The sequence below is a fragment of the Mustela lutreola genome, chromosome 3, assembly GCF_030435805.1.
Source record: "Mustela lutreola isolate mMusLut2 chromosome 3, mMusLut2.pri, whole genome shotgun sequence".
NCBI classification, from domain to species: Eukaryota; Metazoa; Chordata; class Mammalia; order Carnivora; family Mustelidae; genus Mustela; species Mustela lutreola.
The window spans coordinates 202,959,085-202,976,783 of record NC_081292.1 but is presented as its reverse complement, the minus strand read 5'-3'; the positions used below and the strand labels follow the sequence as shown (position 1 = coordinate 202,976,783).

The window sequence follows — 17,699 nt, the reverse complement described above, 5'->3', positions numbered from 1 at the left end:
CACTTCCAGCTCTCTGGGGTGCAGCTTCCCCTGCCTGACACGAGGCGAGGCCAGACTGCTCAGAGAATGCATTTTGTCACTGAGAAGGACAGCCACCTGTTTTGTCTCCGGTCTGTTCAATGTCCTATTTTACACGTCAAACACTGTCTCATTAATCAGAAAAAGAAATACTCTGGGGTTGACCAGCATGAGACAGACCGGCTCTTTAGCTCTGCGACTTGAACCTATCAGGAAATAGCAGGAAAAATGGCTTCAGGGGATCTACTTTGATGGTAGGAGAAAAGGCCGAAGTCATCTCCAACAATCTCTTCCGACTGGAAACGCCCTTGGAGGTCTTTTTTATACTTAAGTAACACCCCCCATTTCATGAAGGATGATGATAATGTCACCAGCGAAGAAATCGCTTCTGATAACACTATGTGGTCACGCATTGAAGTTCTTCTTTTTATGTTTTTCCTCCAAGTGTACTTTTTTTGTGCAGCAAATTCTCATAGCTATAGCCGTAGGCTGGGCTACAGAAGAGTCAGGATCTGGGGCTAAAAGAACAAAGCTCTTCTCATTCCTAGGCTCTCATATGCACCTTCTCACCAACTTGCCACACACTTTGTGAGCACAGCATTGTTACTCCTCTTCTTCCGAGGCGGATCTGGCCTGCTGCTGAGGACCAGATAGCCCGGGCCTCCCATACCTCTCCACTAGGTAAGCGGTTGTGAACCAGAACAGCCAGAGAGCTCTCCCTCCCAGTCAGATCTGAGAAGTTAGGCCTTGTTATAGACAAGCTAGGAAAATAGTCTGCTTGCCTGATGTGCTTCCTATCATCTTTGTTTATGTTTTTTTACAACGTGGGTAAAACTAGGAATCTAGAACCAACCTTGGGTCAGAATAAAGAAAGGAAGAAACAACGCCCGTTGCCCAACCGTGAGTGTGTAACAATAGTGAGAACACCGTCATCTGTGATGAGTCAGCACGTGGACTTCCCGGAGCTCTCGGGGGAAGCAGAGAGTGAATCCAGTCTGACCCTCAACATTTTCTCCAACCTGTGCTTCTCACTTCTTGCTCAGCCAAACCTAACACACCACCCCCTCTCCCTGGCCTTTTGCACATCAAGAGATTTTCCGGTTCCAGAGTTAGTTGGTGGCAGAGGCAGGCCCAAACCCAGGTCTTCTAGCTCCCAGCCCTGTGCTCACTCCAGTATGTTACCACCTGGCATATGCCGCCACTACTAACTGGATGCTTACTCAGAGCCAGGGTCAGCACTGAGTGCTTGACATGAACTACTTCATTTAGTCCTCAGGATTACCAGCCTACAAGGTTAACAAGGAAACAGAGGCTCAGCAAGATGAAGCGACTTCTCCAAGACCCCACGGCGAGGGGGATGGTCCAGTCTCTCCGAAGCTAGGTTTTATGTCCACACCATAGCACCGTTCTCTGCTCACCAGGTTCTATGAAAATCGTAGTGATTAAGTGTGAACAACCGATACATCTGCTTATTGGTGCAGTTTATTCCATCTACTTTACAAAAGCAAATCTTCAGAAAAACAGATTTCAAGAGAAAGGGGACCCAATTCATCTGCCCTTTCCTGCCTCTTGATGCTGATGCTGGAGTTCCTCAGAAAGATGAGAAGCCTTCATCGGGAAGTGTGAATCTGCTTATGTGTTTAAGTTGTGTGCTGTGTGTGTAGGGGGGTGATTCAGGAATACATAAACATATTTCTTTAAATAATAAAATTACAGTCTCCCAAATTTGGAACATCGGGTATGCCGGGTAATATGTAGGTGTCCGGATGTAGTGCCTCTGTTCCCAGATGGACATGTACCCGAGGAGACTGGGGAGGCTGCGACCAGCCCAGAGCTTGCGCCGTTCACTGCTGTCTGTATCAGTACTTTCAGCGCCCCACTTGTCATGTGCTGGGGCTCGGGTACCTAATGCCACTTAGGAAGACCACAACTACCTCCTTACAGTTTTACATTTATTAGTCGTAGCGAAGTAATTTTCTGCCACTCCAGGGAAATGCATCATCTTATCATGAGTGAGAAGTCGAGGCAGAGAGCATGCGCATGGAACGGAGGTGTGTGCTGTCTAAGCCAAGGAGGCACAGAGGACAGTAACAGGATTTTGTATTCTTTCAAAACCACAATGGCAGTTTCTAGAGAAGGGATTCTAAATAGTTATTAATATAAACACAAAATAAGCGCTTCATTTAACATCTAAATTTTTCAGCTGTAATCGTAAGAAGCCAGAATGTGATGACCAACGTTGTTTTACTAAAGTTAACAAATGCTTTGGTTATGATGCATTTTGTATTATAAGAGAAGATATTTGTAAATGATATATCCGATAAGAGCTTAATAGCCAAAATATAGAGAGAAATTATACAACTCAAAACCAAAAAACATAAATAACCCGATTAAAAATGCGCCAAGGACCTGAAGAGAGATTCTTCCAAAGAAGACACACAGATGGCCAAGAGACACATGAAAACATGCTCAACATCATTCATCCTCAGGGAAATGGAAATCAAAACCATAATGAGACACCACATTACACCTGTCAGGATGGTTAAAATAAAAAATAGTAAGTGTTGGCAAGAATGAGGAGAAAAAGGAACCACTGGGCACTGCTGGTGGGAGTGCAAACTTGCGCAGCCTCTGTGGAGGAGACTTGGAGACTCCTCAAAGAACTGGAAAGAGAAATACCATGTGATCCAGTAATTCCACTACTGGGTTTTTACCCAAAGAAAATGAAAACACTAATTCAAAAGGATATATGCACCCCGATGTTTACTGCGGCACTATTTATAAAAGCCAAGATATGGAAGCAATCCATACTGACGGATGAAGGGATAAAGAAGAGGTGGGGTGTGCTCGTATCGCACACACATGTGCACAAACACATGCGCGCACGGATGTTACACAGCCATAAAGAGGATGAGATCTTACCATCTGCAACAACACGGATGAACCCAGAGTATCTTGTTAAGTGAAATAAGTCAGAGAGAGAAAGACAAATACCCTATGATTTCACTTATCTGTGGGAATCTAAAAAACAAAAATGAATAAACAAATACAAAGCAGAAAGAGACTCACCAAGACAGAGAACAAACTTACGGTTGCCAAAGGGAGGGGGGATGGAGGGTGGTCAAAATGGGAGAAGGGGAGAGGGAGATACAGGTTTGGAGTTACTGAAAGAATAAGTTATGAGAATGGAAAGCACCCAGAGGGAATACTGTCAATGACATTGTAAGTATGATGTATCCGGACAGACAGTAACTGCACTTGTGAACACAGCACAACAGCGTAACATACAGACTTGTCAAATCACTATGTTGTACACTGGAAACTACTGTAACAGCATGGGTCAATTTCACTTCAATAAAAAAAGAAGACAATGATATGTATATATGCATTTTAAGTGCGACAGGAAGATTTTTTACTCCTCCATATAGAAAGGTGATCAAAGATAAATTCATTCTAAAATATTTTTTCCGCCCTCCCAAAATTTTAACATAAAACAGTAATTAATCAATACATACATAAGTTAAAGGTCTCCCTAGAATACCGTAGTGACAGGAAAGAAATGTTTTATATCTTACCTGGGAAGAGCAGTGATTTTCCCCCATTTCTCCACACAGAACCTTCTTGGGCCATTACTCCCTCGGAGAGAAGCAAAGCCTTCATAGGGAATGCTGGACGTGCCTGTGACAAACTGTCCACCAAGAAAACAGAAGGACATGGTGAAACCAAGAGACTAGCCACTACGAGCCACAGGGCATCACTCACACGCAAGGCGCTTCAGGAAGAGCAGTGGGCTGTCACTGGTGGGAGAGCCCGAAGGCTACTCTCAGTGGGTGTGGGACAACCGAACACAGGAATTTTGACAAAGAGCTCGGGAATGCTAAGGAAGGAGAGTGAAATAAAAAGGAAAAGGGAATGCGGAGGGCTTGTAGCGGATAAGGCATTCTGTACAGCTAACCAGCCGAGAAGACTAAACTGGGTCCATTTCCTGCTACAGATTCATAAAGTGTCAATTAACCTAAGTCTGCTGAGCATCAGTCCCCAATCAGCTCAAGGTGAGTAAAGGTAGGACCAGATCCTTGATCCAAAGGAGCAAAGACCCAGTCTCCTCATAAGGCTGAGCCCAAGTACCCAGAAGGCTTGCTCGTGTTTGATATTTCTCTGGCTGCAATAAACCAGCAATTGCCGTGGCATTATAAGCATTGCAAGAAAATTATGAGCTGGTTTTTCCAGTGTCCCTGAACTTCACTGTTATCTCAAATTTGCGGAAAGTTAGATGGAAGAAAAGGAAGGATTCTTTATCACAGACTTGGTTACCTCCTAAGGGACTGAAAACCCACTTTCTGTTGTTCGGGATGTGGCCCTGCAGAGTGCCCTGGGACCTCTTGAAGGGACTGACGGCCCCGAAGCCGGTGTTTCTCCTGGGATTCTTGGACTAGAGTTGCTACGTACTCAAAATTTAATGAAATACTTGGACTTGGTCGGGGATGTTCTGCGTAGCAATGGAGCAACAGAACCACGCAATCAGGAGAGTCTGAAATAATGTATCCCTCATTTGCAGATAAGCACAGGGTATAATTACTGAGTACTCAGCATTTATAAAAAATATGCAATTCTAACAATAATTGCATTAATGCATTAAAAATATTAACTAGTGGCATCTTACCTGTAACAACCTCAGCCGTTGTTCATTGTTGAATCTTTCCACTGCGGCCCAGAACCACCGGATTACAATGTGATTGTCATGATACCCTATTGACCCAAACAGGAAGGCCCACGTTACTCTAACTTTTCTGTGTTAGGATGACAGGACAGCATGACGCGTCAACAAAAGACCTCCAGACATAAATCATCATCTCGGATTCTTTAAAGGTTGTTTATCGTTTAAGACTAAGGAATAACATTGTAAATATGATCACATGAGTGTCAAAAGTCAAACAAAAACAACACTAAATGAAGCTAGGAGGTCTCTGTTTCCATTTAGTGGTCAGTAAATAAAACAAGTGGGAAGAAGAACAACAAAGTTGTTATTTTAACCATATCATTTCTGAAAAAGATGATTGCCGTGACTGGAAATGAATAACTCTTTTGGTCATTCATTGAAGAAATTTTCAAGTATCGCTAGAACAAGCACTATAGTAAGCTTGGAGGTAACAGAGGCAAAGAAGACAGATTACAGGGCTTCTGGTAAAGGAGAGATACAATCGTCAAATAATTACACAAATATGTAATTGCAAACTATTTCAAAATTACATACAATGTTCAGATTTTTAAATCAAATCACTTTTTACTAATGAAAAGGCAAAAGTAATTTTATTACTTTAATTTCTTCAACTAATAAATCCCATATAATCCTTAATCTAAGTGTTATTTTTAATCCCGTATTTTAGTAGAATTTAATAAAATGTCAAAAGTATCATCCCCAGGGTGGATTAAGGCAATATTGAAGATTCCAAAATCTTTCAGTGAAGGAAGTTTAAGTTCAGAGAGAGAGCTGACAAGGATTAAGGAACAATTAGTGATCCAAACCGGTTCACTGGCACTAGTGACACAGCCCCTCTAATTCTAAGTCAGCGGAAATAAATCCAAAGCAAAGGTAAGTAAAAAATGATTTTAATTTGAATTAAATTAATTCAATGCTCGTGTGTTTCAGTGGCTGTAGAGTTTGGGGGAGATTTTGCCTTCCTGTTTATCATTTGATCAGTGATGCTGAGTGGCCTCTGCATCTTGGATTCCCAAGAAAGGGATCCAGGTGAAGGGTAAATGTGCTTCTATTGGACACGGAGATTTATAGGCTCCACATCCACTTGGCAGAGATGAGCTCGTTGGTGCTAAGCAAACAGTTTTCTCATCTTTAAGTACGTTGGCTCTTTATAGCTTGTCTGACCTTATGAACTGGCCCCTTTTGGCTTCTGCTTTGCTGTCTGCACCCAACCTTTCGGAGGAGGACAGAAATGTCTCTTCAGATTCTCTATCAACAGCTGCCTTGTGAACATACGGCAGTGGCAGCAGGCCGCCTCCTCGTTCAGTGCCAGCGACTTGGGTTAGCAAACAGCTGGGCGTCTCAGCCATTCCCCTGCCTCCCTCCGGAGCACTGTCTTCCCAAGGATGTCGTTTGGCAAGATTTACAATAACCATGGAAACGGGGACTCGATTAGACACATACAGCAAATAAAAGCTTACAGCATATAAATGCAAAGTGGCTGACTGGATGAACAGCATTGCTATTAGAATTTCCTGGCGGGGAAGAGCTAATGAGATTTATGGTAAGATGCAAGTTTGACAGCGTGCTGGAGAAGCTGTGCTCTAGTTCATAAAAAGAATTTGGTTAACAAAGTTATAATGACCAAGGCTGTATATGGATTATACATGGGGCCAGCTGGAAGAGACACACCGCAGCAATTGGTTTCAGAAATAGCAGCAAGAGAGACTGCAGCTTAATGCGGCCTTTCCGAGAGAGCGGGCGAGGGAGGCCAGCCCACGGCAGGCAAGGAGCTGGAGGGGCCAAGGCAAGAACAAAAGCAAGTTAGCAAATGTTAAGGTATTTTCATTCTAACTCCACACTTGAAAAGGTGTTTTGAAATCTCTGTTTCCATGTACAGATAACTGGAGATATGTTCCGCTTTCAGTCTCTTCTGCTGAGTGATTAATTCAGTGACTTAAAGTTTGTATTTTTCACTCCCAAGTTCAGAACTACTGCTAACCTCTTACTTTCTGAGCTGAGTTAAAAACCAAAATCCAAAATCAAAACAAAAACAATTGCTCTTTGTCAAAAACTGTCACCCTGCAATAAATTTCAGAAAATGTGTTCTTTCTTTGCTTTAAGGTATGGAATAAAAACTTTAACTCTGGATTGTCATCAGGTCCCTTTCAAAGTGTCCCAACTCAGGATCAAATCCAATGGCTTTAAGCGCAATTACTAATTGAAAATGTATAGTGATGTACAGAAATACCACTTGTGAAGCTTCCCATGTGGTGAACTGTCATATAAATGTTTTAAATAATCTTATAGTAGAGCTTCCTTTTCAGTTGAACTTAATGCTTGAATTTAGAAAGGCCTTTTCAATAAACATCTTGAATACTGAGAACCATGTCTGATTCCATTTATGTGTTTCAACAGTGAATTATAACTGAAAGTAGTTTAGTGAAATGTAGAAAAACTGTGTTTGCGCGTTAGGAGGCCCAGAGGGTGTGTGACTTCAAGGTTTCGAAGGAAGGGAGAGAGGTGGGATTTTGACCAGCTGGACGTGAGCTCCTCAGGGCTTCCCTCACAACACCATAAAACAATTACTTAGTGTTCCCATGGTCACGTTTCTTCACAACAATTAGGAGTTATGACATCCTCAGAGGAGGTGTAAACAGTCCCTCCTCCACTTGACAGATGAGGTAACCAGGAGCAGACGAGAACGTACCTTGCCCAAGGTCTCAGAGGAGACTACAGCAGACCTATGATTAGAGTACAAAGTACTCTGCCCGTCCTGGATTCTGAGACTGGCGCGCTAACCATCTGCTTCCCCTCAGTGTGGAACTAAAAGTCCAGCCATCTCTCAACCACATCTCACCTCCTCTGTATTCCGTGTTGTTTCTCCAGTCACTCAGGTCGATCTCGGCTGTGCCTGCGATGACCAGTTCCAGTTCTCTTGCATCGAAAACAGACACCAGCCTGGCATCCACCACCTGTGGAATAAAAAGAATGCAGGGCATGGCTTATGAATCAGGAGAAATCTCAGCTACCATTAAGCCTCATCAGAAAAGGAACACACAAGGAGGTTGAGGAATGTTCTGGAAGCACTCCGTGTAGGCACTTTGAAAACTGTAAAGCTCTCAACAAATACAAGGTATTTTAGTACAATATGGATGATCTTTTCCTCAACAGAATTTTGATTTTACAAAACTGACCACTGGTGAATCCGGTTTGTTTTTCTCCTTGAAAAAAAGTCCAGTGCTCCTCTGCAGGAAGTCACATGGAGTATTTGTAACAACTCATCTGAACCCTAGATACCATCGTTTCACATATCACACAGATATGTGATTACCCACATCTAAGCACGAGTAAGACCTACGACTTCAATGCTGTTAGTGGTCATTAAATCGCGAAATGCTACCTGATTTCCGATCATTTTAATTCAGTGAGCTCTTCTAACAGGGCATTAAGGCTTTTTCGTCTTCTTGAAACATATTAAAAATATACTGGAGTTTTTAAATCGAAAGAGCAGTAGTAAATCCACCAAGAGAAGAAGGGAAATACCGCACAGAGAGCGCAGTCAGAGGGACTGCGGTACCCCAGAGTCCCCGCCGCACAAGCCCACTCGTGCCGGCTTCACCTCATAGAAGCCGCGCACTAGGCTCTCCGTCTGCTGCACGACGCCCCTCTCAATCCGCCACTTCACCATTCTCTCGATATACTCCTTCTTGTTCTTCTCTGTGACTGGGATGTTGGCACCCCCTGGTTTTAATTCTCGTTCGGTTATCTGAAATCAAAAAAATAAATAAATAAAAAAGGGCTGAACATAAAGCAACATTCTTGATGTGAGAAGAACACTGCTCCCAGTGAGCGGAAATCAGCCAGCCAGCTACCTGGCCTGGCCTTGGCCCGGCACAGCCCACAGGCAGCCGGTGGGTGGGTGGGGGGGGAGTGCCAGGGGAGGTGCCCCATGGAGCCACACAGAGCCCAGGCACTGTGGAAAAACCAGGCATTGAGCTGATATCTGAAAGCCTCAGTAGTTAAAAATTGATGTACCGTAAGTACTGAAGGTTAAGTTTTAAACCCTGACTAAACAAGTAAGGCTTTTCAATGAAAATCAGTAGGCTCCAGATTCTGGCCCACTGCTATTTGAATGTTTGGCAAAAACATATTTTCGTAAGTTCTGTTAGGGTTCAGAATCAACTACATATAGAAAGCCAATATTTAAGTAAAGATTTACTTTAATGAAGCAGAATTACATTCAAGTGAATGTTAAATTGAGAACTTCTTTTCCAACACGAAATTTAGAAGACCAGCCAAATACTGATGTCTAAATAAGAATATTACGTATGAACCAGTTTACAATTTCTGAAAGAGATCTTTTAAAACCAATCCTTCCACCAACTTTGGGAAAAAACCGATATGATTTCAAACCTTCACCAAAACATTATTTACCTTCCTTCAGCTTTGAAACAACCAATTTCCATTCTTAAATATGAGTGAGAGTTAAGTACAAATGTCAATTAAATAACTGAATATTCAACTCTGGGGTAGGATGGACTTTTAGAAGCTATGCTTTATACAAGACAATTCCAACACATCTTATCTGGATATTTTAGTTGGAAATAAAAGATTGCTTCTAACACACAAATAGTTATATAGCTTATAACACACAGTTACCACAATCTATAAATCAGAACACCTTCGTCTGTAGCTGGCATTAAAATAATTTTTGTAACCAAAATTACTATAACTGTACGCAGACCTAGATTGAAACCACCCGACAAGCCACAAATAAGTAAGTGCACGATCTTAGCCACTGAATTAATTCTTCACCAACCATCAGTCTTTGATTATCACACTTAGTCACCAGTGAGTCACAGACCTGCCCGAAAACTTCTTCATTCACAGTGAATGTAAGGTCCAGGATGTCATGGATGTCATTGTCTTTCATCCACTGCAGGCTCTGATGGAACTCCTCATCAAGGTATTCTAGATCACTCAGGTCACACAGACTAAGACGACAGACAGACAGAAACAGATATGTAGGTATGACTATCAGCCAAATGCCAAAGACACGAGGAGAGGTACCAAGAATTAAAGGCAAGAACAAGATCAACTAAATGAACGGTGATTCCTGCAACGTTCTTAGTCAAATTCAGTAACCAGACTAGCTAAATAATTCAGAAATCTGGTATAAGATTTTAAAATCTGGATATATAAAATGCCTTAAATCAGCCAGCCTATCCTTTCTTTTACAGACACAGAACTGGGGTGCAGAGAGTGGCTGCATTTTCCCAGTTACCCACGATTAACGCCATCGTCATCCATGATTAACGCCAGAGCAGGAACTAGAACTCTGGTTGACAACTTGACTTCCAGATTCGTTTGGCTAGGTTATACTACCTTAAAACACTGTTCTCCGTCGGGCTCTCTGCTCGGCAGGGAGCCTGCTTCCCTCTCTCTCTCTCTGCCTGCCTCTCCATCTACTTGTGATTTCTCTCTGTCAAATAAATAAATAAAATCTTTAAAAAACAAAACAACAACAACAAAAACATTGTTCTCCCAATCTGAAATTTTTTGTATGTTTCAATGCTGTACTTTAACTTTGTTATTTTTTCTCAAGGACTAGATTCTGTGATCCACATTCACCTGTGTCCCCTTTTTCTTCATGGTCCTTATTCTTTCTGTGTTTCTGAAAACAGCAAGCCACAGAATCTCTCTACAATTATAATGGTTTTCAATACTTCTCTTTTTTCTACACAGAGAGAGGTGGAATTATTATTTTATGGTCCTATTTTAAAGTGGTAACTATTGATTGGCTTTGTTTTGCTTTGTTTTCAAATCCCCTCCCTTCAGCCTAACTTCAAAGACCATTTTGCTTGGTTCCACCTAACCATTTATTAGGCATCAAGTATGTGCCAGACATCATAACAGCTACTTGACAGTTACTGCCCTCAAGGAGCTAATGGTCGGGTTGGAGAGACAGGCACACAAGGAGGTAAACTCATATAAGGTGATGGTGATAGCCGAGGGTGGGTAGCACTTGTAATGTGTGTATTTTTCTATGTATGTTACACTCCACTTAAAAAAACCCAGATAAGGTAGATACAGGGAGCTCTCACAGCAAGAATGCAGAACATTTCCTTCAACTGGAGATTCAGGAAAACCCTTCTGAGGTAGATAATACCCACATCAAAATTTGTAGGCTCTTGAAAAGCTGGAGAGGTGAAGGGGAGTGGAGGAAGACGGGGAGCAGGACGAAGGGGGAAGGAGAGACCAACACGAACCAAGCAGGAGGGCATGGAGTGTGGAGAACACGCAAGCATACTGGGACGATCGAGTGTTGACCGCGAGACAGAATGTCCGGAGAAGGTGGGAAGGTTGCTGGGACCAGGTTTTGGATGTCAGTTTAAGGACCTTGGTGCTTCAGAATTACCAAAAGATTTTAGGACAGAAAATGACATGATCAGATGTGAGACGTGACTCTGAATTGTTCTATCTGGAAGTCACGGTACAGAGAATTACTTAATATGTTAGTAGAGTGGATATTAGATGGTGAAGACAATTAGTCGACCGCTATGGTAATCTGGCTATAATAAAACAAGAGTTTCATATTTCGGGCACAGCTATTAAGGGTAGGCAGGAGAAGATGCATTTAAGACTTACTTAGGAGGTAAGCATGGGCATTAGTAAATGGTTTTCTGGGGAGCATAAAGAAGGATATCAAAATAGGGGTGGCGAAGGAACTGGTGTTGCAAGCCAACTCTGATTAATTGCCAGTCTTGAGGGCTGTAAATTGAAGAACTCCCTGAGGCCACAACGAGTTCAGTGGGAAAAAGGACCATAAACGATTTGTGAACTACACCAAAGCAATGGAGTGGGAGGCAGGGAAGAGTAGAGTAGGTGCCGCGTGCTTGCCACCTCCACCTCTGTCTGAGGGGGACTCCTGATTTCCGACCAGTCACCTGAGAGTACTGGCACCGTGAACTGTGATGAGGCCCAGAGGAGAAGGCACACTTTCAGGGACACCAGTAGAGGAACAACTCACAGTAAGTGCGTGGGGTTGGGGTGGGGGGTGTTCAACAACAGCAGAAGCCGCAGAGTGGTCCAGTAAGACAGAGACTGAAAGACATTCTTCAGGAGCTTCTACGGGGGGGCGCCTGGGTGGCTCAGTTGGTTAGCAACAGGCTTCGGCTCAGGTCACGATCCCAGGATCCTGGGATCGAGCCCCGCATCCCACATCGGGCTCTTTGCTCAGTAGGGAGTCTACTTCCCCTTCTCCCTCTGCCTGCTGCTCCCCCAGCTTATGCTCTCTCTTTGCATCAAATAAATAAAAATAAAATCTTTAAAAAAAAAAAAAAGCTTCTATAGGTTACCGGTGGGAAAGAAGCCAGGCCAAAGTGTGTTGAGGGCACATCGCACAGACTGCTCTTTCAGGAAACATAGATGAGAAGACGAGAGAAGGACTGACATGGTAAAGATGCAAAATGGGACGGGGAGGACCTGAGGGGCAGATGGACAGTGCCCAGTTGCCCAGGGTTTCATCTGCCCAGACGCCAAAAGGGGGGAAAGCAAAAGCCTTCCTACTGACCCTCTTAAGAACCCATTAGAAATACTTTGTTTTCATTTGAAGTCTAGGTTTCCATTTTACTGAAGCAGGTACATGACCTTGGTCAGGGAACGAGCTGGCCTGAACCCAGCAGTCATTCTGTGCTTCCTGACTGCAAGTTTGAGCTACTACTCCCCTATTAGACAGTTGCCTTCTCCTGTTCAGCCTTGTAAATGACTACTGATTATAGGACAGAAATGTTTGCTCTACATTTTACAATAATTGCAATCTTTCTTTGTGGTAATGATGAAGAAAAGGTTCTGGATATGCTAGATTTTCATCTGCCATCCTAAATTACTGTCTTGCATATAGGGAGGTCTTCTCAGGAAAAATATGGGACAGCCCACCTCTAACAAACAAACAAACAAAAAAGTAAGACAAAAACAAAACAAAGGAGAATGAAAACTTAGCAGATGAAGTCTGCATAAAGCAAAATATAAAATGCTTCTCATAAAGGATAGGGGTTTGTGAGTCACCAAGACTAACCCACAACTATTCTATTAATAATCAGCATTAATACCACAGGAATTCCAGTACTGTATTTGAAGTACAGTTGTTTTGAAGAAACATGTGTTGCAACAAATGAGAATAAACTTTCCGGAATAAAGCAAAACTAACACTTTAGGGGCAAGACAGAAGGAGAAGATCAGGAAAAACACAGTAACCATATTTGAAATTGCATTAGTTTCAGAAATCTAAGCACATAAATGACAAGCCCCTAAAAGAAAAAATAAAATATTTCATTTTAATGAAAGAAATACTGCATTCTTACATGCTAATTACACAAGCAATCAAAATTCTCTTACATTCTGAGAAGAGCTTTATAAAAGGGCCTAGTGAAGAAGGCGTCCAACAAATACTGATGTATAAGTGCGAGACCCAGAATCCTCCCGCTGAAGCGGAACCTGTGAAGGAAGAGCAGAAGGCAGCTTGCACGTCAGGGAGCAGCTTCTAGGTGGTCCGACCTGCTTTCTAAAACGCGATCTAGCTCTAACCACTGAAAGTTTGTCTAAGACTTTCTGCTTACATGAGGTCCCTGAGAGTTCAAGTGCATTGCAACCTGGGTCTCCCTTGGGCCAATATTCACATCTACTTGAAAAAAAGCTGTTTTACTCTGATATTTAGAGAGCTACTGCTCCATCTCCGTCTCATGTCAACAGTATCCGCCATAGAGCACCCCACACGGACACCATGGATTCCCCGAGAGCAGGCCTGTGAAATTTCCCCAAGCCGCTTTTAAGAGATGACAGAATGAAACCAATGGTGGTGGGGAAAAAGTCTCCTTCTAGCTTGTTTGCATGAGTATCAGCAGGATTTCTCTAAGACAAACTCACGAGCAATCCCCTTTTGAGGAAAAGCCCCATCTCAGAGTGAGAGGGTTCCTATCTCTATTCTCTCTCAAACCCCTGCTGATTATTGTCACCATCCAAGAATTATGTTTGTGAACATCTGGGGGAGTTTCCTCATCGGCCATTCGGTTCTCTAAAATTTGAAAGCTCAATTCTACTCTGAATCATTTTGGAAACTTTGCTAAATATATCAGTCATGACTGGATCTGCTGAGAGGTCCCTTTATTTTCTCTTTCAGAAGTACTGTGGTTTCTACCTCAGGAAAGTCCAAATGTCTTCCAAAAGTGTAAATCCATGTTGAGGTTCATACAGTCCATTTGTAATTTTAGAATAAGGTAGCCAGTTTAAGATTAATATCCAGCAGCTTTGTTTTTCTCTTTGTCCACCTCACTTAGCACAACTGCAACAGACTCAGTTACGAGGACTGCAGACTGCAGCTACGTGGGGTTATTCTGAAGACTAAGTCCTACATGTCAACTCCTTCTGCCCACCGGTATTAACCTTCATGGCCCGAAGAAGCTTCTCCCGCGAGTCCTGCTTATGGTCTTTGTTGTTACTCTCCGTGGAAATAAGCAGGAGCAAGCAAAGAGGGGTTATAAAGATATTTAGCACGTATAAATGCAGGGACTAGAAAAGATGTAAGGATGTTTGGAAAGAGAACAATTTGGGATTTTTAGAATAAACAATCTTCAGAGGGGAATCCTACACCAGTTTTCCTGGATGATTTTGTGTGAAAAATTAGGAAAGGGGCAATGCCTGGCTACAAACTTCAGTGGCTACAGGGTAAGTCACTGCTGTGACCACTCCATGTCCTTCTGCCAGGGCTCTCGTCTACACAGGGTAAGTCACTGCTGTGACCACACCATGTCCTTCTGCCAGGGCTCTCGTCTACACAGGGTAAGTCACTGCTGTGACCACACCATGTCCTTCTGCCAGGGCTCTCGTCTACACAGGGTAAGTCACTGCTGTGACCACTCCATGTCCTTCTGCCAGGGCTCTCGTCTATACAGGGTAAGTCACTGCTGTGACCACACCATGTCCTTCCGCCAGGGCTCTCGTCTACACAGGGTAAGTCACTGCTGTGACCACTCCATGTCCTTCTGCCAGGGCTCTCGTCTACCATCAGTTCCTCCAGGGCATTCGACCAGCCACTCCCTCCTACTAGAATACCATCACCCCCTCAGCCAGTGTCCCAGCTGCTCTGTCCCAACCCCAGGGTTGGCCACTTCCTTAAGGGTGCTCCAGAAGCTGTCTGACCTCCGGGACAGGACCTTCTCCCACCCTACCTCAGAATTCAGAGATGCCCAAGGGTGTAGAGAGGGGTCTAGGGACTCCGCCAGGAACCTAACATCATCTGGAACTCCCTTCCAATGGGGGAAAAGCTTCTGAATTCTACCCAGTTCACCTGAAATTGGTCTTTTGGAATATAATCTATCCTAGCCTGGAGAATGCCTAATATTTAAATTTGACAACAAAAGTAAGAGTCAAATAAAACTGAAAATAGGTTTTTCTCCAAGGAGGAAAGCGTTAAAAGAAATGTGGCTTCCAATAAAAACTAATATCACAGAAAGCAACTGAAGGAAAGTGTCGGGGAAAAAAATACTTACCATTCGTGGTGATTGTCTACGAAAGCAGACATGGGACTTATTTGTACTGTGTATGTGTCATTGGCTGAATATTCAAATAAGCCATAATATGGGTTAAAGAGTTCTCTGGATACGAGGAAGAAAAATTCTCTGGAGGGTCCACTGTAATCCAGCCTTTAAAAAAATCCACAAAAAGAATAATGTTATAATTTTTTCTATATATTGGGCATATTTTCTACAGAGCTCAACTTTTTTTTTTTTGATATTTAAACTTTATTTTTTTCAGTGTTAAAAACTTTTTTTTAAAATATTTATTTATTCATTTGAGAGAAAGAGTACAGGAGCAGGGGAGGAACAGAAGTAGAGGGAGGGAGAGAGTCTCAAGCTGACTTCCCACTGAGACAGACTGCGCAGCAGGGTTTGATCTGAGATCACGACCTGAGTTGAAATCAAAGAGTTGGACACTTAACCAACTGAGCCACCAAGGGACCCCCAGAGCTCACTTTCTATAGAACACTCATTACAACTCTAATTGCCCACATATCTGGACTATCCAATCCAAAATAAAGTGAATTATCTTGAGTCCTGATCTCATCCATGTCTTGACCTAGAATAGTGAAATGGACATTTCTGTGAAGCATACCCAAAAACTAAAGCTACACACAGATAATGAACAGGCAATATGACACTCATTTGCTTATAGGTACATATTTTCAATGTCTGGAACGAGGTAATGGGAGATAGGAGTACATTAGGAATACTTTATTTATTTAAAGTATTCCTTTAAATACAGAGAGTATCAGCTACCTACATCCATGGGACATGGAGTTCTTATGGATTTCTGAAACATTCTGAAATGGAGGAAGAAAGAGACATTTGTGAATTGGTAAGAGAATAGTACAGATACAAGACCCCCTAGGAAGATCAGAGGCAAAAAAAAAAAAAAAAAAAAAAAAAAACAAAAAGAATGATAGGGTTCAAGCAAAAACTTTAAATTATAAAACACCAAGGAAAATTATAGACAAGTAAAATGAGGGTGTCTAAAACTTCCTAAAGGAAGGTATTTGGAGAAGAGGCTGAAACTCTAGCACCTGAACCACAGTGTAAATTCCATTTAACTCACAAAGACATCAGGGTCAAAGTGAAGTATGAGAAACGGTTGTGTTAGCTTTGAGGAATGACAAGTGGCCAACAATGCTGAGAGGAAACATGCAGCCAAGAGGAGTCTGCAATAAAGCGATCTGATATGCTACATTTCAAGTGAAGAAGACAAAGTACATCTATTCCCTGATGACGAGCCGACGCAGCGTTCAAAGACAGGAGGGAATGCTGGAGGGGACAAAAGCAATGGGAAGCTGGGTGGTGGGATTTTACAAGACTTCTTTTGTTCACTGTATTTTTTTTCTCTTATGGAATTTTCTCTAGGGGCATTACTGCATATATATATTTTTTTTTAATGAAAAAGAAAGAAAATTCATCTGAGTCTTGTCCAGTGAAGGGACTGCGTAATAGAGAAAAATTGCCTTATTAGAGGTGAAGACTGAGATGGGCTACTAGTAAGAAAAATGAAATGGCTTTTATAGGTCTTAGTTTATAGGTCTAAATAACATTTACTTAGAGGGGCACCTGGGGTGGCTCAGTGGGTTAAGCCTCTGCCTTCTGCTCGGGTCATGATCTCAGGGTCCTAGGATTGAGACCCACATCGGGCTCTCTGCTCAGCAGGGAGCCTGCTTCCCCTCCCCCCCCCCCCCCGCCCCTCTCTGCCTACTTGTGATCTCTCTCTCTCTCTCTCTCTCTCTCTAACTAAAAAAAAAAAAAAAATTTACTTAGAGCATACTTCCACTATTCACATTCTACTTCCTCAACTTTTGCCATATTGGAATATATAGGTACTGCTATGTACTTAATACTTTTAAGTAAATCAACTTTAAATTTACTTGCTTTTCCAACGTAGCCTGCACTTACATACTGTCTATGAAATTATGAGGAGCTGGCTTTATTTTTTTCTAATACACATTGAAAGAAACATGTAAATATTTTAAAATGTCAGTTTGTGTAATAGCTCAAATCATCTCACACATCTCCACAGTCCTCACCACACTGTGGGAAATATGAGTGTAGACAGGAAACCTATGTGTGCAGAAAAATGCACACACAGCACGCTCTCAGGACCAAAGAGGCCTTCAGGTGACATGACAGAACTGCTGTCTTGAGGCAGCTGAGTGTAACCGCGCTACCAGGTGACCACCGGCCTTGGAGAGACGATGCTAAGATTACCCTGCGGACTCCTGAAACAGCACAGGGGCTGCTTCCCAAGCACAAGGATGCCGGCCGCCCCTCCACATGCCAAGACCAAGGCAGTCGCCTGTGGCTTCCTCCCACAGTCCTACTTCGGGCCACTGACGCCATGAAGATCAAGTAGAATGTTTCTTCCACTTGAATGTTCTTCACAT

The 17,699-nt window shown here is 42.7% G+C and overlaps 1 protein-coding gene across 4 annotated transcripts in view; it reads right to left on the bottom strand.

Moving 5' to 3' along the window:
* Positions 1 to 17,699, bottom strand: part of HECW2 (HECT, C2 and WW domain containing E3 ubiquitin protein ligase 2) — a 368,631-nt gene that overhangs the window by 16,131 nt on the left and 334,801 nt on the right. For all 4 annotated transcript variants that reach the window (XM_059168541.1, XM_059168540.1, XM_059168539.1 and 1 more), the window contains 7 exons: positions 15,268 to 15,420; positions 13,118 to 13,216; positions 9,585 to 9,714; positions 8,340 to 8,486; positions 7,578 to 7,692; positions 4,682 to 4,767; positions 3,594 to 3,706 (listed from right to left, as the gene is read on the bottom strand). In XM_059168541.1, the coding sequence (XP_059024524.1) occupies positions 3,594 to 3,706; positions 4,682 to 4,767; positions 7,578 to 7,692; positions 8,340 to 8,486; positions 9,585 to 9,714; positions 13,118 to 13,216; positions 15,268 to 15,420 (843 nt within the window). The remainder of the gene's footprint in view (positions 1 to 3,593; positions 3,707 to 4,681; positions 4,768 to 7,577; positions 7,693 to 8,339; positions 8,487 to 9,584; positions 9,715 to 13,117; positions 13,217 to 15,267; positions 15,421 to 17,699) is intronic.